This window comes from Condylura cristata, unplaced genomic scaffold (genome assembly GCF_000260355.1).
Source record: "Condylura cristata isolate star-nosed mole 26May11 unplaced genomic scaffold, ConCri1.0 scaffold00015, whole genome shotgun sequence".
In the NCBI taxonomy this organism is placed as follows: domain Eukaryota; kingdom Metazoa; phylum Chordata; class Mammalia; order Eulipotyphla; family Talpidae; genus Condylura; species Condylura cristata.
The window spans coordinates 37107164-37133836 of record NW_004567116.1 but is presented as its reverse complement, the minus strand read 5'-3'; the positions used below and the strand labels follow the sequence as shown (position 1 = coordinate 37133836).

Below are 26673 nucleotides of genomic sequence, written 5' to 3'. Positions count from 1 at the left end.
TTTGGTTTTCTTGATTTTTCTATTATTTTTATGTTTTTGTTTTCACTGATTTGTGTTGTAGGCTTTATTTTAATTTCCTGCTTTATTTTAATTTCCTCTCTTCTAATTTTGGTTTTAGTTTGCTCTTCTGCTAATTTCTTTAGATGCTTAGGTTATCGATTTGAGGTAATTTTTCCTGTTGGGTAGATATCAGCTAACATTGGTGGATCGTGTTAACCAAGTATTCTACATTCTTCATTTTCTGTGCAATTGTCCTATGAACCCTGCGTCAGGCTTGTTGAAGAAGTTTTTAGTAACCTGAAAGGTAGTGCTAATGTAACCTTGTGAATGACTTCAATCTAAGGATGGGACTGGTACTCAGCAAGATCTTTTTCCGCTATGTGTTGGTAAGCATAACATTACCCCCTTATGATCTGTAATTTGTATAACTTTATAGATTGTCAATCCTGAAAACAAGTGCTTACTATACAAATGTATGAAGATCACAAAAGGTACTGAGTTAAATATGTAGAGACTATTTGTTATTTAGGCAACTGAGTATAGTTTTTCCTGTGTTTGTTCCAAATTGGGCGAGCTTTACAAAAAGAAATCCACCTGATGTTGGCTTCAGATAAATTAAGCTCTAATAAACAAGAGTTGATCTGATTATACAGATTATCTTGAACCAGATTATCCTTTATTTTTATAGATTCATCTCTAGATAGTCATCAAGTACTAAAAGTACTTAAGTACTTAAATGAACAAATATGTATGGGAGATTCTAAAATAGAAAGTCAAGTAAACATCTTAGTCCAGAAATTCTATGTATTCATTTGAATAAGTTTATTAGTGCAAAGCATATATGTTTAGAGGTTCAAGTAGTAAACAAAAACCTAAGTGCCAAGGAATTTGGTAATATGGCACATTTACATATAAAATACAAGAAGCACTTAACTATTGTATCTACTTATATAAGATCCTTGTAATGTATTATATGAAAAAAAGTATATATGTCAGGTTAACATCTTTGAAAGTTTACATATTATACTTGCCTTCTGCACATATGTGTATATGCTTCATATATTAAAAAAGTAAAACTGTTTAAGTACAAATTGTACACTAAAATATTTATAGTGAATAGTACTGGATTTAAGTGACTTGGATTTATTGATTTTTTTACTTACCAGCATTTTCCAGTTTTACTACAAAGGTGTATCTAATACATAGAATTAATTTTTATGTGTATGGTTTAACATGTTATTTATTATATAATGCTCTAAAGAGAAAACTAGAAGACACAATACCTATCCTGGAAGAACCAGCAATGTTTCCGGCCAAACGTAGGCTAGACAAAGGCAAATCAACAACTAAGGTGTATAGACAGTGAATTCAAAGTAGGCAGGAGGGGTACAGGGAAGGATCAAATGCCCTACCTGACTGCTGGGCCAGAGAACAGGCCTCACTGATCCTCTTGCCTGAGAGATAGCTGAAGACAGCTTCCACAGGGTTGTCTTTTCGGGTTATGGAGACTTCCTCCTCAATCTGGGGTGCAGCAGTATTGGATAGCCAGCGAGAAAAAGCTCTCCTTCGCTCCAGAATCTGAATATATTCACTGGGCTCATCCAACTGGCTGTCAAGCTCCTTCAGGTGCCCCCATAAAGCTTCACATAATGTCCATGTTAGGCTCCAGTGCTTCACAACTAAGGAAGGATAAACAAAAAGTCAAGCAATAATATAAAGTCTTAAAATAACCCTAGAGAGTGTATCTAGTTATAATAAATTAACAAAATCCTCAAATAACCACTCAAGTTGATATTCTGCAACTTGTCTCACCTCACACAGCTATGATTTACAAATTCCAGAGGTGTGATATAATTGTATGCTCATTCTATTTCTAAGTACATTTGTATTTACCTAAATAAATATAACCCCTATGATCTTTAAACAATTTCCTTTATCCTTTTTAAGGCTAAAATAATCTCAAAAGTCTTTTATTTGATCAAGTTATTTAAAAAATACTTTTGGAAATATAAAGTGCTCTAAAAACTTGAGGTACTTCTCTTGCTATAGGTACAGCTTACATTTATTGAGGTTACATGATACTGTTCAAAGCACTTAAGAGTAAGCCAACTAATCTATACATCAAAATTATACAGTAGTTATCACCTTCATTTTATGTGTAAGACAACTGAAGTATTAGTGTTACCAGATCCAAGTTACAGGCAATATGTAGCAGAATCAGGACTTAAATCCAAGAAATCTCAGTCTAATTCTATATTCTTAATTACTATGCTAAAGGCTCCTGAAAAAGGAAAACAAAAAGGAAGTTTGATGATGTAAATTCTTGAGTGGGCCTTTGCTCATTTAGTTACATACAAGCTAAAGCTTAAGTATCCACCAACTACAATGATGTAAGGAAGTTTGTCCACCAATGAACACATCCCTATTCCTATAATCACAAAGGGTAGAAGATTAGTGTATACTACTCACTCTGTGCTTCCAACAGGTCTCCCGATGCTTCTTTAACCCAATCTGCATAGTCATGAATGACAGCAACTCCTGGGTTGGGGACAATGAGAGGACACAATTCATCCACATGGACAGTGCTATGTTTCAGTTTGAGTTCCAGAGGTGTCTGGTATAATTGTAGGTCTTCATCCAGCTTCTTGTGTCTCAAACTGAGTTTTTCCAAATGAACTTTGAATGGGGACTCGGTTAGGCTACAAGGGGCAAATGACAACAAAGAAAATGAAGATGCTACAAATTTCTTATCAAACTTTTGTTTCTTTGTATGATTATAAACAGCATTACAAAACATTTTAAAAATACTTTCAAGAAGTTATGTTTCCTAATGTCAAGATATTGAGTAAATAAATTATCTGACCCATGCATCTAGAACCCAAAGACTTCTTAAGACAGGTTATAATAAATACAGGCATTAACACAGCGAGACCAAGAACCTGCTTCAGGGGGTATCTGGATACTATGAAATCCAGGGATCAAAAACTATTGTATTACCTGGTTTTTCAAATTGTATTTAGAAAGGTTAGGTAAGCTTAGAGATACTGAAGAGCCAACTCTAAATTAAAATGAGTGTATTGTCAACCCTTGGATCCAGTTTTTAAGACTGATATTAAGAATCTATAAGTACCATGACATCATGTCATGACCAGGATCAAAATTCTTAACTGGGAGGCTAAAATCAATTAAAAAAAAAAAAAAGAGAAATAATAGGTGACCACAGTCACTTAATCCATAGTAAAAATATCAAACATTGCCACAATTATAAAAATAGGAAAATGTTTCATATCTTACACAATGTAACAACTACACATATATTACATAATAACTATCAGTAAACATATAAGTAACCTTTATAGCACGTTTATGTATAAAATATATACATAGAATAATAAGCACAAAATAGAAATGTTAAGGCATGAAATTGTGCAGAAACTGATAACATACATTGTTATCAGCTGTGACCTTACTTTCATAAACATAGTTCGGCCACAGTTGATACATTCACTTATAGTAATGGGTTTGAGAGTATAACATATATGAAGAAATGACAAATTTTTTTTCACAAATAAGCAAAAAGGTAGGAAAAACAAAAACAATGAAGGATGACAATAAAGAGAGTAACAATCCAAGGAATGTTGTAGGCTCAGCTTTGGATTTGTATCTTTTCAGTTATCTAACCATTAAGTAAGTAGTATATACTCATTAATCACCCTAGTTTTTAATTACACAAATATCTTCTGCTACCTAAGATTATGTTACAAATATATACAGAACAATCACAAACCTATGGCATTTGGTTCTCCTGATGCTCAAGTTTTTCTTATCTACCATTCTATTTTTCTCAAAAAGAATTAAGAAATTATAACTCACGATTTAACAGCTACTGGATTAGGCAGGAATCCATATTCCAAAGAGTCGGCAATTTGAGGATTTTCCAGTTCATGAGAACCACTCAACTGTTCTCCAATGTTAGCAAGAGTCCAATTGGGGCCCCAACCAATTCGAAATGAGCGTCCCATAAACAGGGCCATGTCCATCAAGAGCTTTCCCTTGCCATATGTGACAGACTTTTCAAGAGGAACGAGGCCTGGTTGTCTGCGTGTGCCCACTGTTTTCAACTGAATTTCGGGGGCTGGACTAGGTACAGTAAACACAGAGGTAAGGGCTGGGGGGACAGACCAAGGGGATGTGGATGGGATATTCATCAAAGATGATGTTCTGGGAGTACGGCATTCTTGCACAGAGGCACTTGGTGAAAGAAAAGTTCCACTTGTAAATTTTGATTGTAGTAACCCACCAACTATGATGAGGGGAAAAAAAGGTTATTAGAAAATACGAGCTATTGTTTTTTGTAAAACAGTGAGGCAGAGATTATAGCCTCACCAAAATGATTAAATCAAATATGGATGGACCAAAAAGAAATCAAGCCATATTCTGCAGAAACTACTATTTTGACCAGGAAATCAGGCCAAAATTCTAATTATGATGATATAAACGAAGTAATAATGTTAATAACAAATACTACTACCTTAGAAAGTTATCTAGTACTTAACTGCAGACTCTTGTATAAGTCACCTCTATACACTCTTTCATTTCATCCTTTATTAACTTTAAATGATGAGTATTGTTGTCATTCTCATTTTATAGGTGGGAAAACTAGGCTTGAAAACGTAACTAGTTCAAATCTACAAAGCTACTTAATGGAAGGACTGAGCTGTATATCTGATACCTAAATTCATATCCTTATCAGAATACCAATATAACTCTCTCAATATAGGTCAAATTCCAAATCTCTATCACTACAATAATCAATAATAGACCTTAAGGAAACAAACAAACAAAAAAAAAACCACTGAGGCATCTTGTGATTGCAGATGTGCCTTTCAGAAGGATAGTTCTATTATCTTTTGCTTTTCAATTTTATAAGGATATTGTCTCCTATAAGTAGTTAGCTACTAAATTATTAGATTTTCAGGTATTGCCAATTATAAAGGTGTTATGAATGGATATTTATCTGATGTTTTACTAGTTTTTGAAAAAGTAAAGTTAAAGGAAACTAAACATTTAAAAATTTAAAAAATATATAATAGTTTATTTTTATATCATTTTGTGTATTCTTTCATCTCAGTTGTAATCCCTGTGGGCTTCCCATCACCAAATCACCGTGTGCCATCACCATAGTGCAGTGCATTTCTTTTCCCCCACTGTTTTTGATCCCATTTCCCACTCCACCCCCACAAAATGTCTCTGGTATATAGCTGTTCATTATTATTATTATTTTCTCGCCTGGTCTGTTATACTCCTGCTATGAGTAAAACCATCCCTTTCAGTCTAGATTATTTCACTAAGCATGATCTTTTCCAGCTCCATCCATGTTGCTGCAAAAGGCATGTGTTTATTTTTTTGGTTGCTGAGTAATATTCCATCATGTATATGCACCACATCTTTTTGATCCAGTCATCTACTTTTCGTCATTTGGGCTGTTTCCATAAATATTTAATTTTTAAGACAATATGGCTTTCCAAATATTTTGAAATTACAATTGCTTAAGTCCTAAATTGACATCAATATACTATTTCTAGTCTCACAAAATTATAAGCCTACTAGAAAAGGGAAAGATTTACCAATTAGATGTAATCAATTCTGAAGGTGCTTTGAAGGTTTAAGTAAAGTAATAATCTAACAAATTTTGTGTATTATAAGAAGGAACAATTGCTCCAGGAAAGCAACAAGAAATAGTTTCAGGATTGCACAAAAGAGTGCAGGACAACTTGCTGACTCCCCTAAATATGATAAAAATGTGAGTTTTAAAATTTAGGAGACCCTCCCTGGTGGTGCAACAGGTTAAAACACAGCACTATAAAGCAACGTGCAGCCACTGCAGCACAAATTTGATCTCAAGCCAGGGAGGTGACTCACATGCATGGTAAACCTCTCTTGACCCGCCTGCTGCTCCCCTCAGCAGTGGATTTCTGTCAGTCTGCCTGTTGTGCTCCACACTCTCTCTGTGGTGAATCCTTTCACCCCCTGCACCTTTGGTGATTTATTATGCACAAATAAATAAATCTTGAAAAATAAATTTTAGGAAATCCTAACTACCTAATACACCTTCATAAGCATATAAAAAGATGACCCTAAACAAAACATAAATGCTTTTTCTCTATACAATTCTGCATCTGTACTAAAAAACTAGTTGTAGTTTAAAAAACTGGTCTCCCATAACAGCTATTTTTATAAGAGTACATCTCCTCCTGGTATCTTCCTGTCCTATAACTTTACAGGGATTTTGCTAGAATAAGATATGTGAAAAGCAGGAATTTATAGCTATCTTGTAAAACAGCATCTTTCACGATACCTAATGAACGGGATTTCGATGAGTGGGATGCTGAAATGGGGAGTCTGGGAGAACAGATTTCTTGTGAAGTATCTGGTTTAGAAGGAAGGCGACTGAAGCGTTGATCCAGGGCCATATCTACATCTTCTTCATCAGCAAACAATGATGCCTTCATGATCTAAAAAGGCAATATCTACAGAATGAATGTATGCCTCCAAACCCCAAGTCTATAGAATAAAAATATAGCTTACAACAACTAACACATTGTTCTGCCTCAAGGCTTTGTCCAGAGCTTGAGCAGAGTTGTGTGACTGACTTTACATGTGCTGAAGGACAGAAGTGATAACACTACTCATCTCCTCAATAGTCTTGTTACAGAGGCTGGTATGTACCAGTTGTTTATATATTGCTGAGTAAATAATTAAGTCAAATATAAGTCAAAGACAAAATTTGTATATGCCAAAAGGCAGGGGCAAGTTGGGAAAGATATGAAAAACTGTAGCTTCAATTTTTTTAAACTTTTAACTTTTGCGGGGCACTTTTTCAGACCCTCAGAACCAAACTGTGAAATAAATACTTTGTAAAAACAACAATAGGGGCCTCCCTGGTGGTGCAAGGGGTTAAAACGAAGCACTATGAAACTGTCTGAAGCTACTGCGGCACAGTTTGATTCCCAGCCAGGGAGATGACCCCGATGGTGCAACAGACCTCTTCTGTCTTGCCTGCCTGTTGCTCCCCTCAGCAGTATATTTCAGTTGATCTGCCTGTTCTGCTCCCCACTGTCTTTGGTGAATCCTCTCAACCCTCCTCCCCCCGCACCTCTGGCTTATACCCCAGTTCTTGTATGCATAAATAAATAAATCTATAAAAAAAAAAAAACAAAAGAAAAAACCCAGTCCTCACAGTGATTTATCTAATTTCACAGTAATAATTACAAAAAAAGACTGACTCAAGGTTTTCTGATTCTCAATATAGACTTCCCTCTCTGAATGGGAGAACAAGACTATATTGCTATCTTTTCTCATTCTAATGAGCAATCAATACTCTTAATAAATAATCAAGAGGGTTGATGTTACACATGGGATATAAAACAGTTTGGCTTCCTGCAATAGGATGGGTTAGAACTTCACCTGTAAGACATGTGGATTTATTCCCAATGAAGATGCAATGTGTGTTGAGGCAGACACAGGTTCCTGATCCTCAGGCATGCTTTCTTCAAACATAGAATCCAAAACTGGTTCCTGGGTGATATCTACCATGTCACTGTCCAGTTCCACAACCCTCCCTAATTGCTCCACCTCTGGACTCTGGTTCTGTATATACAGACAGCAAAAAGATAAGAAAAGCAGCATTAAATTCCATGAAGTAAGGGCTTTTAAACCAGATTTAGGTTATTCCAATATGATACAGCAATCTATCATGAAGTAATGTAAAATATATGCTAAGAGGAATTAACAATTAATACTCCCTCCTCACTCTCCCAGTGAGTACTTGGGATACAAATAAGGCCTTAGGAATTCACTCTTTTATAATATTGTGGGTTTGGCATCTATAACCTAAGCCAGCACCCCAACTAAACAAAAGATGGTCTTGAGAGCTGATCATGTAAGTACAATTTTCTGATTTATATAAGTATGGTAACCTGCCCTCTTGCTGTCTTATAGTCAAAAGCCATTGGGAAAAAGGGAATGAAAAGTGCAAATATCAAAGACAGCTTAACTTTGTATTTCTTAACAAAAATATTTAATAATAAATTTCTAGCTAACATACTTTTTAGGCTTGGCATTTATTTGAATCCTAAAGATAGCTAGGTTGTACTTCCATGTACTATGTAAGATATAAGGAATATCTACTGTAATTTCCAAAATGGAAAAAAAAATAATAAGAACAATTTATATCTGGGAATAATTCCTTTATATTTATATTTACATTTATTAAGCTTTTAAAAGATACAGTCATGACTAACAGTCATATTTTTAAATGGTAAATACTCATGAAACTGAAGCATGTTGCAAATTAACTGGTTTAGTACAAATCAACAATACGTTCCAGAATCACTTAGACCTATAAAATCTTAACGACTAACCCAATTTATTTAACATTCTCAAATCAAAATTTATTACAGAATATTTTTCATATCATGATATAATTAATTTACTAAGCTTTCAGATTGTTTTGGCCTATCATTCATAAATGGCTTATTTCATGTTAAACCCTCAAATGGATGCTATAATTTAAATTAGTTTAGAAAAGATTTCATTGGACAAAGAAACAACAACTAGTGGCACTTTTTCAACTTTATTTTCACTGGCATATTTTCTATTTTCCTTTCACTAGCGATCCTTTAATAAATAGGCTAACTAAAAGAATGAATGTTTCCATTTACAAGTGTAGAAAAATTGAGGTATTGGATATGAAGTGTTAAAACATGAACTGTCACTTCAGATGTGAACAGCCCTCAAGAACTATTCTAACCCAACACAATTGGTAAGGTTGATAATGGTCAAAAGGCAAAGATGATACTATTTTTGTCTACTGGGAGACTATAGGCAGTCTGAGTACTTTTATGCTTTAAAATTCTGACAGGGAAGTGAAGGCAGAAGCAACCCTGATATGATGTGCCCATCGTATTATTAAGGACTACAGTGATGTTCTCACTCCACTGGCTGTCTAATAATTTTTAAACATTTTACTTTTAAGTTTCTGAAACTCCCCATCATGTTAACTTATTAGTCTTCTTTGTTGGGCTCGTGTAACATTTTGTTTATGGCCTAGTTTATGCCAGTATAATGGTTTAAATAATTTTTTGCATGTATTTGTCTCAACAGATTTTAATGGCTTAAAAATAGATCATAATCAACTTTTTTCTGTATCTTAACACCAAGCACGTTGTTAAGGTTCAACATTCGCTGATTGGTTTTTTCATTATTTCTAATTGCCTAAGGTAGTGTGCTTGGCATAACAACACAGAAAGCAATTCATAGCTATTAAAAAACAAGAAGGAGGCCCTCCCTGGTGGCGCAGCGGGTTAAAGCACTGCACTGAGAAGCTAAAGCCACTTCCGCATGAGTTCGATTCCCGCCTGCCCCGGAGGTGACCACATGGCGAGGCAGACCTCTCCTGACCCGCCCGCTGCTCCCCTCAGCAGTGTACTTTGATCATCTGCCTGTTCTGCTCCCCACTCTGTCTCTGGTGAATCCTATCAACCTCCACATCTCTGGCCTGTACCCCAGTTCTGTATGAATAAATAAATCTTAAAAAAAAAAAAAACAAAACAAGAAGGAATGAAGATGGGTGGCAAGAAAGAAGAGGCAGAATGGCTCCAGATTATTACACCACACAAAATAGATGTAATACTAATAGGAAGAGATGTTCGCTTACAATACTTTGAGTGAAAAGTGATTCAACAAATAACAAAGAATTTCATCAGAGACCTAAGAAACCCAACATATCTTTAAGAATGTTAAAAGATTTAAGGTTTTATTCACTCTGCACTCATGCAGAGATTTCAAAGCTAGAAGATATGATCTAGTAGGTAAACTGAGGGGAAGTGGACTGATATGAAACTATGAGGTCTTGGTAAGCTCTTAGAAATCCTGTATGATAATACACATTTACAGAACTTTCCATCCCAAAAGAAATGAATACATATTCTTTTCAAGTGAGTATGAAATATTGTCCAGAATAGACTCTACGCTGGCACAAAACATATCTCAGAAAATAATGGAAACAGAAACTATCAAACATCTCAGGTCACTATGGTATAGAGTTAAAAATTGCCCCCTCCCAAAAGAATCCTAAGGATAAACCAAAACATGGAGAATAAACAAAATGCTTCTAAATAACTCCTGAATTGAATTGAAGAAATCATGTTTCTGGAGACTACTGAAAATGAAGAGAAGCTACCAGATCCTTTTGAGATATGCAAAAAGTAGTATAAGGGAAATTGTGGACAATACAGACCCACATTAAAAAAAAGAAGCCCACCCAGGGCCCTCCCTGGTGGTACAAAAGGTTAAAGCACAGCACTATAAAGCTATCAGTAGCCACTGCTGCATGAGTTTGATTCCTGGATCAGGGAGCTGACCCACATGGTGGGGCAGACCTCTTCTGACCCACCCCCTGCTCCCCTCAGCAGTGTACTTTGTGTATCTGTATGTTCTGCTCCCCACTCTGTCTCTGGTGAATTCTCTCATCTGCCACACCTCTGGCCTGTACCCCAGTTCTCTAAGCATAAGTAAATAAATCTTTTAAAAAAGCACTAAACAACAAGAAAATAAACTGAAAATAAATATAATCAGACATGAGACAAAATTACAATAACTGCTGCAGGTACAAAGGATCTTAAGAACTTACATGGACATCTCTTTGCAAACAAACTGGACAGATTATTAGATTCATACACTCTCTAAGACTGATCTCAGATGAATTAGATAGTTTAAATAGACCAATCACAGGTGCAGAAATTGAAAATAATAAAGAATCTAAGAACAAAAGTTCAAGATCAGATGGTTTCTCCAGTCAACTCTATCAAACCTTCAAAAAGCTTTTCAAGCTTTTCAAAAAAACTGAAAAGGGTAGAATGCTCCATAAAACATATTCTATGAGGATAACAATATCCTGATCACAAAACAAAAAAGGGGTAGAACAAAAAAAAAAAAAAAAATTAAAGGCTGATAAATATTGATGCACAAAATTCTCAACAAATACTAGTAAGCAGTAGAACAACACATTAAGGGAATAATCTATCACATCAAGTGGGTTTCATCTCAAGGATGCAGAATGGCTCAACATAAGCAAATTAATTAAAGTCATTTACCAGATCAAAAAATAAAAATTCATAGATTATTTCAATAGATGCCAAAATAGGCTTCCCCAATATTCAACATCTATTCATAATTCAACAACTGTCAATAACATGGGAATAAGCAGAACTTTTCTAAATATAAGTCTCACATACAAAGTCATGTACCCCATGTACCCCCATGTTTATTGCTGCTTTATTTATAATTGGAAAAATATGGAAGCAGCCCAAATGCCCAAAAGTAGATGACTGGGTTAAAAAGATGTGGTACATATACACAATGGAATATTACTCAGCAACCAAAAAAAGGGAACACATGTCTTTTGCAGCAACTTGGATGGAGCAATTCAGCAAGAAAAAAAAAAAGGATATCCACTTTCACCACTACTTTTTTAACAGAAAATTGGAAGCCCTTAGCTGGAACAATTCAGCAAGAAAAAGATGAAGACTCCAAATTGGAAGAAAAGAAGTGAAACTATCACTATTTACAAGTAACATGATCACATACAAAGAGAACTCAAAAGACTACTAAAAAACAAAAACCAAAACTAGAAATAATTAATGAATACAGTATAGGGACAGGATACAAATTGCATTTCTATATGCAAACAGTGAATTAGAAATAATAAAAAGAATTCCACTTCCAATAGCACCCAAAAACAAAAATACTTGGGAATAAACATAGATGAAGTAGGTTGAAAACTGTAAGACTATGTTAAAGACAATAAAAGTTACAAAAAAAATGGACTCATGCTCATGGACTGGAAGAATAAACGCTGTTCAGATGGTCTTATTACCTAAAGCAATTTATGGGTTCAATGTAATACATTGTATCAAAGTTCTACTGACTTTTTCAAGGAAATGTAACATACACATACATTATAAAATTTATACCAAAGGTTCAAACAGTGAAAAAAGAAGAAAAATGGAGGCATCACACTTCCTGACTTCATACTATATTACACAGCAACAGTAATCAAAGCAATATGGTATTGGGGGGGGAAAAAAACACAAGTAAGACCAATGGAACAGACTAGAAAGAAATAAAGCCACAGAAATATGGACAGTTAAATCTATGACAAAGGAGGCAATAGCCATACAATGAATATTTTAACCAATAGTATTGGAAAACATGGATAAGCTACATGCAAAAACGTGAAACTAGATCCATACTTAACTTCATGTATAAAAATTCAAAATGGATGAAATGAATATATAAAAAAACCCCGTAATATATCTAAAAGAAATACAGGTGGCACACTTTTGGACATCAAGCATAAACAATTCAAAGTATTTGGGAGTCTAACTTCAATGACAAGGGAAACAAAAGCAAACTTAAAAAAATGGCCCTCCCTGGTGGCGCAGCGGGTTGAAGCACTGCACTAAGAAGCTAAAGCTTCTTCTTCCACATGAGTTCAATTCTCGCCTGCCCCGGAGGTGACCATATGGCATTTCAGACCTCTCCTGACCCGCCTGCTGCTCCCCTCAACAGTGTACTTTGTAGATCTGCCTGTTCTGCTCCCCACTCTCACTGATGAAGCCTCTCACCGCCCCTGAGCTTCTGGCCTGTACCCCAGTTCTGTATGCACAAATAAATAAATCTTAAAAAAAAAAAAAAAATCTTTAGTACCATGAAAGAAACCACCATGAAAACAAAAACAAAACAATCTATAGATTTGGAAAACTTGGAGAAGATATTTTCACATCATACACCTCACAAGGGGTTAATTTCCAAAATACACAAAGCCCTTATACAAGCCAACAACAAAACAGACAACCAAATAGAAAAATAGAGCAAAAGATCTAAATAGACACATTTATAAAGACATTTAGATGGCTTCTAGGCACAAGAAAAATTGCTTGACATCATTTACTATGAGGGTAATACAAATCAAAATCAAAATGAGTTCTCAAATCACTCCTGGGTGGACTCTCTGGTGGTGTAAGGGTTTAAGTCTTAGCACTATGGTAAGCCTCAGCTATTTGCAGTCACTGCAGCACAAGTTCGATCCCTGGCCAGGGAGCTAACATACATGGAACTGTAGATCTCTCCTGTCTTACCGCTTTCCTTAGCAGTGTATTTCTGTCTATTTGCCTATTCTGCTCCCCACTCTGTTTCTAGTGAATCCTCTCACCCTCTTGGCACCCCTGGCCAGGTACACCTCAGGTCTTGTATGCATAAATGAAAATCATAAATAAACAAATAAATAGAATGGAAACAACAAATGGTGAGGATGTGGAGGAAAAGAAACATTCATCCACTTGGTAGGAATGCAACTTTGGTTTAGCCCTTACAGAAAATGGTGCGGAGAGACTTTAAAAAATAAAAATGGAAATCCCCTATGATCCATCAATATCTTTGATAGGTATTTATCAAAAGAATATAAAAATATGTTCATAACAGCACTTCCCACAACTGCCAAATCCTGGAACCAACCTATCTGCCCAGTCACAGGTGACTGGGTAAAGACTGTGAAATCTATACTCCATGGAATACTACTCTGCTATTTAAAAAGATGAACATCTCTTTTGGAACAAAAATGGATGGGTTTTGCTAAGTGAAACAAGTGAGAAAGTGAAAGATACCAGATGGTTTCACTTATCTGTAGAATAAAAATAATGAAAAAAAAAAATTAGCAAAGCACAGCAAAAGTGTAGGAGAAAGTGTAGTAAAGGCCACATAAGGAGGCATGAAAAAATTAACACCAAAATTAAACAGACATGTAAAAAACTGACAATTGAAAAAAACAACAAAAAACTCTTTTATGTCCAGAAAGAAAAAACCAAAAACACTATATATGCATTTTGTTAAAATATATGTAATTAATTGATTTAATAAGTTCCCCCACCAAAGATGTCTGTGTACCTAATTTTCAGAGAAATCTTGGAGAGATTAGTTACTTCTTCAAAGTCAGTCCTGGAGAGTTAAGTACACTTATAATAAAACAGAAATGAGTAGGAGTTTTAAAACAAAAAAGTCTCCCAAGATCTATGGAAAAATGCAACTGAATGGAGTAACATTTTAACTACCTTTCCCACACTGTAATCTCTTCAAAGGAGGATATCTTATTTATATCTAAATACCAAGCATGCAAGTAATATCTGCAAATGAATAGATAAGCAAAGGGTGAGATTGCACAATTGAAACTAATGATTTGGAAAACCTCCACTCAACTCACAAGGCTCTTCCTCATACAAAGCTTCCAATATCCTACAGAGTATCTCTTAAAGCAGTGTATGTAACTAATACTATTGCTAATCTTGAAAAGCACTTGTTTCTTAGCTGTCAAGAATGTTTTATTAATTTGTTGGAAAACTGGTGTGGTCAGCAACATTATGTTCTCAAGAGAAATTCCATTTCAGTGTTTGAAGGGCCCACCAAAGTTAAATGTGTTGTTTCTAGACACACATTTAGGGATATTACAACAGAAGGACAAGACTAAATGACATTAATAGTTTTATGTTTGATTTAAAGTTAATTTGCAAAAACCTCCAAGATCATACATACATTAATAAAAAAAGCTTTACAGATTTTAGATAAAAATGATATTCAAACATATTAAAATTCATTGTAAATTTAAATAAATTTAGACAGTTGCCATTTCATTAAAAAAAACTATACATACAATGAAATGGACTGTTCTTATAAATTCTAGTACTTCCCCGCCCCCTTGAACAAGCAAACATCGCTAAGTTTCAACTGATTAGCTTCAATAGTGCTGAACAGCTACATTTCATTTCAGTGTTTAAGGCTGAAGTAAAAAGCTACATGTCTCTTTATGAGGTCTTTCACTGAACTGTTTTGAAACTTGGGGAAAAGCATTTAAAATATAAGTATGACTGCGCTCCATGCCAGTTCTGTGTAATCAAAGTTCACCAAAGTATTGATATAGTCTGCTGAAAACTCAATCTCACATGAGCATTTTGGAACTAATGCTCTAACTATGACACTTCTGTAACTGCCCTGACTCATCTGTGAAATGAATGGCTTTCTGCCAAGATTTTTTTTAACCTAAAAATGTGTTTTCTGGTTGCTTAGATTTGCTTGTTATTTTAGGAACAAAGCAAGGCTTATTAATGAATTGGAAAGAGATGACTGAGAATATTTAATATAAAAGGCAGTGGGATAGATGTGACCATTAATCTTCCTACTACCTGAAGATCTATCTCCCTACACACTTCAGGACAGAAAAACTGAGAATGTGCACAGGAAAAGAAAAGAATACTATAGTAGACGGAAGGAAAACTTACAATAGAAATCAACCTCTTCAGAGGGCCAGGTGATAGTGTGAAAACAGTAATACTTCAAAAAGTTCAAGTATCTTCCTCATGTCAAATAAAATACAGGGTTTTCAGCTTAATAACTAAGAACTGTGACCACTGAGCACTTCCCACCCACTTTACCTAGATTACTAGGCAGTAAGATGGAAGTGTCTCCGGAGTTCCACATTAGTGATTTAACACATTAGCCTAAATATCTGAACACCTATACCCATTTCTGCTCTCCCAATTCAAAAGGTCAAAGACTACCCCTCTTTCTTAATAGAAGGAGAGACCTGAAAAATATCCCTATTCACTGGTATTATATTTGCCCATGTTGATCCTTTTCATCTTTTCCTTAGAAGCTTTCTGAATTTTTTGGTGCTCACTTTTTCAAAGAGCTCTTACTTACTGAAGTATCATCAAAGATTTTAGCTAACTCTATTTGTATTGTAAATATTAAAGAGCCTGAAAAACACTGATTGCCAACATTAAATAAACTTGGTATTTTCCCACATATGAAACTTTTCTTTCTCAATTACGTTTGGGATCTTAGAAAATTACTACCGGAAAACATAAAGCGACCTGACTCTTTTCCTAAGAAATACATATAAAATAAGGTTAAAGAACACACTGGAAAAAAGGGATTTTTGAAAAGTATATATATGGTTCTGGCAAAATGAATATGGAGAAAAGGAGAACCAAGTCCATTAGAACATTTCTTTAGTTCAGAAGAGGTTTTTTTCTTAGGATTATTCTAAATACTACAGAGACAATAAATGCAAAATTCAATGTTTCCCATTTTCCAATTTTATCATAGCTCCCATCCCATATGCACAAAAAAGAATACATACACCATATTCTCCAGATAAAGCTTCCCAAGAAATTATTTAATAAATCATAATTAAAGTTGCACATTTTAGCAGCCATAGGAACTGTAGCATGAAAAACTCCAAAAGGTCCTGCTTTTAAGCAGCTGAGAGGTAGAGGATGATTTACAAAGAAATACTGTATCAAGAACTCTTCTTTGAAGGAATATGGTATGGCAGGCAAAGGAAATTGTAACTGTTTAACAACACCTAAATGAAAGTAAAACTCCATCTGAGTTGCTATTCAAAGAAATTACCAGATATTTAAATCACAAACCTTTCCCTATAAGGCTTAACAATAGTCAAAGAAAATATAACTAATTATAATAAATAACACAATTCCTATTCTCCCCAAGTCAAATAATGCATTTGTATTTCAAATTTAACTCTTTTTCCATATTGCTTTGTTAAATACAAATATTGAAAGTTAATTTGAAGTATAAGAACAACTTGAGAAAGATGGATTAGAAAACCCTTGCAGAACATCAATGAAAAAAACAAAAAACCCCAAGAGGTAAAGAACAAAATTAAACTGTACATCAAGTTGTCAACAAAAGTAGGATTTACTTTATATCAATCCATACAGGCAAAATGCTATCTTAAACTGATTACTGGGCAGAAAATTTGCCAAGTCCAAATGAGAGAGAGGTGGTTAAGAATGACAATCTGTAGATGGAAAGGATGCAAACAGCAAGAAAATTCTTTAAATATCTCAACTTAAAAATAGATGATAGCACCACCTCACACCCTCCCTTGCACTTGTCTCAATGTGATTGCCAACACATTTGTACTCTTCAAAGTTCCAGGGGTCATAAAACAGCTTTGTAACAGCTGAATCGACTTGCTTTAAACTTCTGTATCATGATTCCATTCAAATTCACTGTCCTTTCTCTACCTGGGGTGGAGGTGCTGGTTTGCCATTAAGAGCCATCTGGAACGGAGTGGCCTGGCCTGCAGGAGGCAAAGGGGCAGTCTTTAACTTCTTTGTACTAGTTTTTGAAGGTCTTTCTTCTTCCTCTTCATCAGAATCCTGAAGGCCATACTTAGAAAAATGGGAGACCTAATGATGAAAAGAGTCCAACAAAATCAATTTTAACACTTTTATTTGGAAAAGTTTCCAAAATACTTAATATCCCAATCTTATGAAAAAGGAAAAGAAACCAAATATTTAAAGCACAGTAAAATATCTACCTCTCTATTTTTTAAGATTTAGATGATGTCCAGTGCAGGTACAAGTTGCTCATCTAATATCAAATTAGTACAGTACATTAATATAGGAAACCAAATAAAAAAGAGCCAAAACTATTTTCAGATCTATGTATCACCTGGTTCTTCCTTTATCTACACATGGGCTTCAACAAGTTCAACAACCTAACCTGCTTAGGAAAGTAAGAAACCAGTGGTATAAATTAAGAGGAAGTCAGCTTCTCTATCCTCAGAAATATCTGAAAGATGACAATTATTTATAGAAGAGTTGACCCACCAAAAGATACAAATTCTGTCTGATGTCTCTAATGAGGCCACACATCAGAAAAATCACACCTTAGGAGTACTCTGTAATAAGTGCACATAGGATGGAGTAGAGGATTTAAATCATGAGTCCAGAGCTTATATAGCTCTTTACTGCTCTCGGATTCAACTAGATTATAATTTGAAATTAATCATGATTAATTGCTCCATCTGTTTTCTAATTTGTAAAACTAAAAGAATTTAAGAGGATCTTTTCCAACATACTCTGTAATTCTTAACTGTGAGAACTATCAAACAGGTTAAGTGACTGTACCTTAAACACCCAAGAACCTGTTTCAGGACGGTACTCTTTGAACTGAGCACCCTGCTTTCTTGAAACTGCTTCCAATCTTCCTTCATAGTTGATATCAGCAAGTCGATCTGGGCTCTTTATTAAACAACGAGATGTTTTATCTGTTGGCCAAACTCCATCCAGTGTAACTTCAGCCTTCCTGTAAAATACAACCAAGTAAAGTATAAATGCTTCATATTTCAGACCAGAAAGCCAACTAAAAATTAAGTTCTAAGTAAAGCAACTGTGTTAACTTTGAAATTACCCTGCAGGTATTTCCTAAATTGGAATGCTGCCTCTCGAGGCAGATAAAGGGCAAGGAATTACAACCACATCAACTAACTGCTCAATTCCTGGTAAGAGTCAAACTGCATTTTTTTTTTTTAAGATTTATTTATTTGTACATACAGAACTGGGGTACAGGCCAGAGACTCAGAGGCAGTGAGAGACTTCACCAGAGACAGAGTGGGGAGTAGAACAGGCAGATCAACGAAGTACACTGCTGAGGGGAGCAGTGGGCAGGTCAGGAGAGGTCTGCTACGCCATGTGGTCTGGGGGGGGGCAGGCGGGGATCGAACTCATGCGGAAGTGGCTTTAGCTTCTCAGTGCAGTGCTTTAACCCGCTGCGCCACCAGGGAGGGCCAAGTCAAACTGCATTTTTACAACTACCATGGTACATCAGTAGTTTTCAATCTAATTTTTTTTTCAATCTAATTTTAATAAAGCCTAACCGATAAATCTTTGACCATGTCCACTGTTAATAGGATGACTGTCAATGTCCTTTGTTAAGACCAACCCTTAGCATTTGTTAAAAGCAAGTGTTTACAGAATGAAATATATGGAACATAATGTGAAGAGTACTAAAAATAACAGTGATAGTGTAGTACCTTCTAATATCAATATCTAAACTCTAGGACTAAGTTTTTATCCTCCCAACCATTTCTACTGTATCATTCAGTAGTGTTAATTATACTGACATTGCTATGCAATCTATCTTCAGAACCTTCTCATTTTTGAATCTCTGTATTCACCATAAAACAAATCACTTGTCCTTACCTCAGACACTGGAAACAGAAACCACTATTTTATTTTCTCTTTCTATGAATTTGACTCTAGATGCTTCAAATACCTGTATACATCTTTTTGTAACAGGATTTTACTAAGCATGATGTCTTTAAGGTTCATCTATGCTGGATCAGAATCTACTTTCTTTTTCGGGTTGAATTCTAAAGGTCAACTATTATATTTTGGTCAGGCATTCTTCTGTCAATAGATACTTGGGTTGCTTTCAACTCTTGGCTCTTATGAATAGTCCTGTGATGAACATGGATGTGTATTTCCTTTGGGATCCTGCTTTCAATACTTTTGGCTATACATGTAGAAGTAAAATCACTAGATTGTTTTTATTTTTTGAGAAGTCCCTATAATCATTTCCCAGATTTTACATTCCTATAGTGCCCAGAGTTTCCAATTTTTCCATACTCTTACAAAAACATATTTTTCCTTTTTGATAGTAACCATTATAGTTTTGATTTTCATTTTCCCAGTGACTAGCGATATTGTTCATATCCTTGTTGTCTATTTGTAGATAATCTATGAAAGAATTCTGTTAAAGCTCCTCAACCACTTAAAAAAAAAAAAAGATTTATTTAGTTATGCATACAAGAACTGGGGTACAGGCCAGAGATGCAGGGGGTGAGAGGATTCACCAGAGACAGAGTAGGGAACAGAATAGGTGGACTGACTAAAATACACTGCTCAGGGGAGGTGCAGGCAAGACAGGAGAGGTCTATCGTGCCATGTGGGTCACCTGCCTGGCTGGGGATTGAACTTGTGGTTCAGTGGTAGGGGATATCTTCATAGTGCTATGCTTTAACCCTGTGCATACGAGGGAGGGGCCTCTTCACCCACTTTCAACTAGGATTTTACTTTTTGTTATTCACCTGTAAGGAAATTAGTCATATTCTGATGCTAACTATCACTTAATTTTAAAAGTCTTTTCCCATTCTGCAGTTTGTTTTCATTCTGTTGACTGTGTTCTTTGATGTAAAAATATTTTACATTTGGAAACAATCTAAGATGTTTATTTTCACTTTTGTTGCTTATGTTTTTATCTAGGAAATTTTTGTCAAAACTAATTTCATTATACTTCTACTTTTATTCTGAAGTTTTACAATTTTATCTTTATATTTAGCTCTTGGATCCTCCCTTCCCCACCCGCCCCCCCCTTAACATGTGGCATAAGGTAAGGGTTTAATTTCTGCATATGGATGTCCCAAAATAATTTACTGAAGATTCTTCTTTTCCCAGTGAATGGTTTTGAGCCCATTTCTTTCTGTGTTCTCTATTCTATTTCATTAGACGTAAACATCTGTCTTTATATCATATCAATACCACACTGCTTTAAATGCTGTATTGTTATAGTAAGTTTTGCGGTCATAAAGTGAGAGCACTCAGTTTCCTAGTTCTTTTTCAATTTTGTTTTAGTTATATAGGGTCCCTTGAGATCCCATATGAAGTCTAGGATGTATTTCTTTATTTTTTGGGGAGAAAAAAAAAAGTCCCTGGGATTTTATTAGGGATTATATAAACCTGCAGACCCTGTTGGGCATACTACAAACATCTTAATAATATTAAGTCTTCCAATTCATGACCATGGGTTGTTTTTTCATTTTATTTTGTGTCTTCTTTAATTAAGCAATGTTTTGTACGCTTTTCAGCAAAAAAATATTTTTGTCTGCCAAAACTTGCAGGCAAACTACAGAAGTGAAGCATACAGCAGAAGAGAAAAATGGAAAGAGATCAAAACAGGAGAGGGAAGAACATAAAGGACTACTGTAACAGTTCACAGATGATGTGGCATAAGATTTATAGGGACTATGCCTGAAGGGAAAAAAACCAAATATTGTACAGAGATAAACAATGATGTAAGAGAATTTAAAAGTTCAATAAAATGAAAGATTTCTGTGGGATTTTTTGGGATGCTACTGTACATTAAAATTTCTCCTAATATTCTTGTTGACATTTCATTATTAATGTACAGAAATGCAAATGAGTTTTACACACTGATTTTGTTTTTTGCTACTCTACTGACTTCACTATTAGTAGTAACAGTGGTTTGTGTTGTGTGGGAAGTTTCTAGTGTTTATTATATGTGAAAACATAAAATCTTCAGATTTTACTTTATCCTTTTGATTATGGATGTCTTTTTTCTTTCTCACCTAACTGCTCTGCTAGAACCTCCAGTAGTACTAGATTGAATAAAGTAGTTAAAGAAGACATACTAACCTTGTTTCTAATCTTAGAAGAAAAGCACTCTTTCACATTTTGTATGACGCTTATGGGTTCCTGTATTGCTTTTATGACTGATAAGTTTCCTTCTACTCCTAGTGAGTTCAGTATCTTGGTCATAAAAGAGTTCTGAATATTGTCAAATGCTTTGTCTCTATCATTTGAAATAAATATGTAGCTTTTTCCTAATTCTGTTAATGTAATGTTTTATGAGGATCACACACTGACCAGTAAGTCATGTAAGCAAGTTGCAGAAGAATGTATATAATGTGAACACATTCATGTTTACAGGAAAAAAACCTGTGATTTAATTGATTATTTTCTAATTATGTAAATAAGTCCATACCTATTTAGCCCTTCACCCACAGGCGGTTTTTGGTTATCATCTAAGTAAACAATCACTTCTTTCCTTCGAATATGCACAATGTCATCCAAATTTAGATTTGTCAAATTTACATCTCCTTCAAAATAGATTGAGCCATAACCTAAAAGTCAGAGCAAATAGTTAAAAACTCATTTTGTATGAAGGTAAATACTTATTTTACACTCTAGTGGTTAAATAATTAGAAGGAACAAGAAGCATCAAAAAGTAACCCTGAATGGGCTATTTCCTCCATAACAGTTATCAGAGGGTGACAGCAAATACATTCTTATATACTTTAACACATGCATTATCATAGCATTCATTATCTTTGAAGCAGCATTCTTAGAGTTCATTTGAAGTATTTGTAATGTTGCCATATAAATAAGAATTAGTACCCAGTCAGTAGCATAAGTTAAAATGCCAGAGCTTTTTTATATCTACATACAAAATAGCAATTACATAAAATATAGCAGTTATTTTCCAAGAAAATTTTCTCTTTAATAACATATATTTAAGTATCACCTAGGTATTGCCAATTATTCAATTTTCTACTGAAAAATTTTAGTGTTTTTCACTGCATCCAGTATTTTCTTTAACTGCAGAAGTTCGCAATGAGCAAAATGATTACTAAAGAATGCTGTAAGTTCAAGTCTTATAATTTGTCAGCCAATGTCTACTATTCAGGCCAAAGTGGGTCCAAATATAGGAATATAATAGATTATACATCAAGAACTTATCTTTTATATTTACAAAAGCAAGATCCCGGTCTATGGCTTATATACAGCTAACTCTGAAACTCACCTTTACGGCCAATAGTGAAATCAGAAACAATGCACTCTCCTTTTTCATTGGTAATTTTAGCAAGGTCATCCATAGATGGAATAGTGTAATAACCAACCTTAGTGAGAACAATACCTATGACAAAAGAAACAAAAAATACTAAATGTGATTAAATTAACTGATGTTTGTTAAGTAGAGGAACTTTTAATCCTTATTCCTTTAAAAATTTTTTCTACAAAATGAGTAATTTAAAAAATAATCTAAAATAACCAGTAACTATATTACTATATGTAGGAAACAGAGTAATTTTCCTTTTTTAAAAGACCTATTCATTTATGTGTTCAAATACTAGGGTACCACATATAAGTGTGGAGGGGTGAGAGGATTCAACAGAGACAGAGTGGGGAGCACTCTGCATTTTCATAGCATTCGTTATCTTTGAAGCAGCTTTCTTAGAGCTTATTGAAGTATCTGTAATGTTGCCACATAAATAAGAATTAGTACCTAGTCTACAGTGTTAAGTTAAAATGCCTGAGCTTTTTTATGTCAATATACTTTAAAAAATATTAACTAATTAGATTTCCAAAGAATTAAAAGAAAACAATGCAAAGGAGACAAGAGTATAAACTGGAAAAAAGGAAGTCTCTTCAACAAATGGTGTTAGGAAAAGCAGACAACCACATGTAAAAGAGTGAAACTAGACCTCTGTATCACATACCACATAAAAAAAATCAACTCAAAATAGGTTAAAGATTTGTATGTAAGACCTGAAATCAAACAATACATAGGAAAAAACATAGGCAAACACTTCATGACACTGGCTTTAATGATATCTTTGGAGATGAGCTTCAACGGCGAGAGAATATGAGAAAGTGGAACTAAATTGAACTAAAAAGTTTCTGCAGGGGCCTCTCTAGTAGCACAAGGGGTAAAGTCTCTTCACTATGAACCTATCCGCAGCCACTGCAGTAGGAGTTCAACCCCCAGCCAGGGACGTGAACCACGGTGCAGCAGACTTCCTTCTGTCTTCAGAAGATCTGCCTGTTCTGCTCCCCACTCTGTCTCTGGTGAATCCTCTCACATTCCCACACCTCTGGCCTGCATTCCAGCTATTGTATGCATGCATGCATAAATAAACGAATAAACAAATATTTCCACAACTGTGAAGTAAGCTGTCATTAAAACAAAAAAGCACCCTACTGAATGGCAGAAAGTATTTGTATATCATATATCTGACAAGGGGCTGATATCTAAGACCTACAAGAATTCATACAAATCAACAAGAAAACATATAGCCCAATTTAAAAAGTGAGCAACAGAGCTAAACAAGTACCAATCTGAACCTGACCTGCTGGATGCATGTGATAAGTATTATTTTCTATTTCTTCTCGGTCATCCTGCAGTGACTCCTCATGAAAAGAGGTCTCTTCGCTGCTTCCTTCTAGTCCATTTCGCAACGCAGCACGCATATTTAATGCAACAATGGTATCATCAACACTGTTGCTGCTGTTGTGTTTATTTCCAACACTCTCTGGGGTTTGAGGAATGGGTTTGGCAATAGGGTTAGTATAAAAACGTGAAACGAGAGAATCATCATCTCCATCCTGCTGATGATTCTCATCAACAGGTTTGCTCAGGAAATTGAATCTGAAAAGGGAGAAAAGAAACAAATACTATCTTAGTGCCTTGTAGTAGTATTAATAACAATAACAGCCCACTCTTACCATGTCTTTATTAAGTGGACTGTTCAAGTATTAAAAACTCAGTTGATACTTAACACTAATCCTGTAAGATGTTACTTTCATTCTATTCTATAAGAAGTTGACTCAGAAAAATTAAGTAACTTGCCCAAGTTCACAAGTGCTAGAGGTGGGATTTTTTTTTTTTTTAAGATTTATTTATTCATACAGAACTGGGGTACAGGCCAGAGATGCGGAGGGTGGGAGAGCCACCAGAGACAGAGTGGGAAGCAGAACAGGCAGATCGACGAAGTACACTGCTGAGGGGAGCAGTGGGCGAGTCAGGAGAGGTCTGCAGCGCCATGTGGTCACCTTCAGGGCAGGCGGGGACAGAACTCATGCGGATAGAACTCATGGGGAAGTGGCTTAAGCTTCTTAGTGCTGTGCTTTAACCAGCTGCGCCACCAGGGAGGTCGAGATTTTTAACCCTGAGATATCTGGCTATAGATTTCCATGCCTTTCAACTGATATATTTTCAAAGAATGAATCCACCTGAGCATCTCAATTTTTAGTTCAAAAAAGGGGAATGGGGTGCTCTGCTATGTGGCATTAAATGGCTAGCTGTGATTTTCAAAATAAAAATTAGATTATTAACTATACAATCAGGATGGTGTTAGAAACCAGTTCATTAATGAACTATCAAACTATCAAAGGTGTCTTCCAATAAGATATTATTGACTAATATGGAAAGGAATTTATAACAAAATAAATGGAAATAAACAGCTTATAAAATATTTTAACGGGCCCTCCCTGGTGGAGCAGCGGGTTAAAGCACAGCACTGAGAGGCTAAAGTCACTTCCGTATGAGTTCAATTCCCGCCTGCCCTGGAGGTGACCACATGGCGAGGCAGACCTCTCCTGGCCCGCCCGCTGCTCCCCTCAGCAGTGTAGTTTGTCGATCTGCCTGTTCTGCTCCCCACTCTGTCTCTGGTGAAGCCTCTCGCCGCCCCTGAGGCTCTGGCCTGTACCCCAGTTCTTTATGCACAAATAAATAAATCTTTAAAAAAAAATTTTATCATTCATGCATAGCCCCTCATTATACAAGAATACATTAATAAATAATTTTCTAAATGGTAAGAATACAAACTAAACTATTAGGGTTCATTGTATATACTTTTACTTCTTCCTTTATACACTTACATACAGATTTGAAGGAAGAGTGACAGTGATAGTTACATCACTTTGGTGATCACCGTAAAAACACTCTTACTTTAGGGGTGTGAGTAATGTCAAATGCATGGTAACCCCATTTCACATGGCATAGATACCTAAGCAGTTTTGCAGAAATGAGTCAGAACTTCAAGAATTTTAAGATCTAAATTACTAAAGAAATAAAATAAAACTGAATTTCTAAGTGTCCCTATGCTCTAGATTCTATGCAATATTCACTAAATCTTCATAATTTTTATTCAATGAATACACTGTAAACTGAGAATGTCTTCAGAATGAGAATAGGGCTCTCAACCAGAAATAATTCAACACAGTATTCAGCTTACCTTTCTCCATTTTCTGGATAATCAGATGGTGAAGCTAGATCTTCTGAATCACGATTAACAGGAGAGAAAAGATTGCTATTGTTAAGGTTCTTCAAAACCAACTTCTTAATGCTCTTCCTAAAACAGAGACCAAAAGAAAAAAAAAACAAAAACAAACCTTCAGGCACATGATTATACCACAATGTCTTAAGAGTCAAAAAGGGTATTCTTGGTCAACTCTTACATATCTAAATATGATCTATGATCTAACAAGTTCAATATACAAACTCTATAAACACAGAAACAAAATCAAGGTCTCAAACACATTGCACTTAAGTGTGAAAGATTAAAACTAAACAAATTAAAAAACATTCATCCTCCTATTAAAGTGCCCTCTGAGCAGTTTATATGGACTCTTAGATCACTCATGACATTGTCTTATATTTTAATTACTCTTTGACTTGTCTTCTCTCTTCAAACATGTTTATTTTTCTGCAGTAAGGATTTATGACCATAGTGGCACAAGGGGTCAAAGCACGGCACTATGACTATCCACAGCCACTGAGGCAGGAGTTTGAGCCCCGACCAGGGAGGTGACCTACATGGTGTGGCAGATCTCTCTTGATCTGCTCACTGCTCCCCTCAGCAGTGTACTTCTTCAATCTGCCTGTTCTGCTTCCCTCTTTTCTCTGGTGAATCCTTTCACCACCCCTGCACCTCTGGCTTGTACCCCAGTTCTGTAGCATAAACAAAATAAATCTTAAAACAAACAGAAAAAGAATTCATGACCATTCATATACCTTCACCAGTACCCAAGCATACAATATGGAAAAAAAAAAAAAAAAAGAAACCTAACTTACCCAGATTCTTTCAGAAAATAAGCAAGAAATAACAATTTGTTTATGAGGTCAGCATGACCTTTATACCAAAACTACATAAGGAAATTTTTTTTT

The 26673-nt window shown here is 35.2% G+C and overlaps 1 protein-coding gene across 4 annotated transcripts in view; it reads right to left on the bottom strand.

Moving 5' to 3' along the window:
* Positions 1–26673, bottom strand: part of NUP98 (nucleoporin 98kDa) — a 95728-nt gene that overhangs the window by 13194 nt on the left and 55861 nt on the right. For 3 of the 4 annotated variants that reach the window (XM_004683160.2, XM_012725526.1, XM_012725527.1), the window contains exons 15-25: positions 25742–25858; positions 23855–24153; positions 22528–22641; positions 21709–21847; positions 18054–18231; positions 17166–17330; positions 7468–7650; positions 6359–6515; positions 3874–4303; positions 2470–2699; positions 1413–1679 (exon numbers count right to left, since the gene is read on the bottom strand). In XM_004683160.2, coding sequence (XP_004683217.1) covers positions 1413–1679; positions 2470–2699; positions 3874–4303; positions 6359–6515; positions 7468–7650; positions 17166–17330; positions 18054–18231; positions 21709–21847; positions 22528–22641; positions 23855–24153; positions 25742–25858 — 2279 coding nt within the window. Of the gene's footprint in view, positions 1–1412; positions 1680–2469; positions 2700–3873; positions 4304–6358; positions 6516–7467; positions 7651–17147; positions 17331–18053; positions 18232–21708; positions 21848–22527; positions 22642–23854; positions 24154–25741; positions 25859–26673 lie in introns of those variants that run through there. The other variant, XM_004683162.2, reaches the window with a different exon arrangement.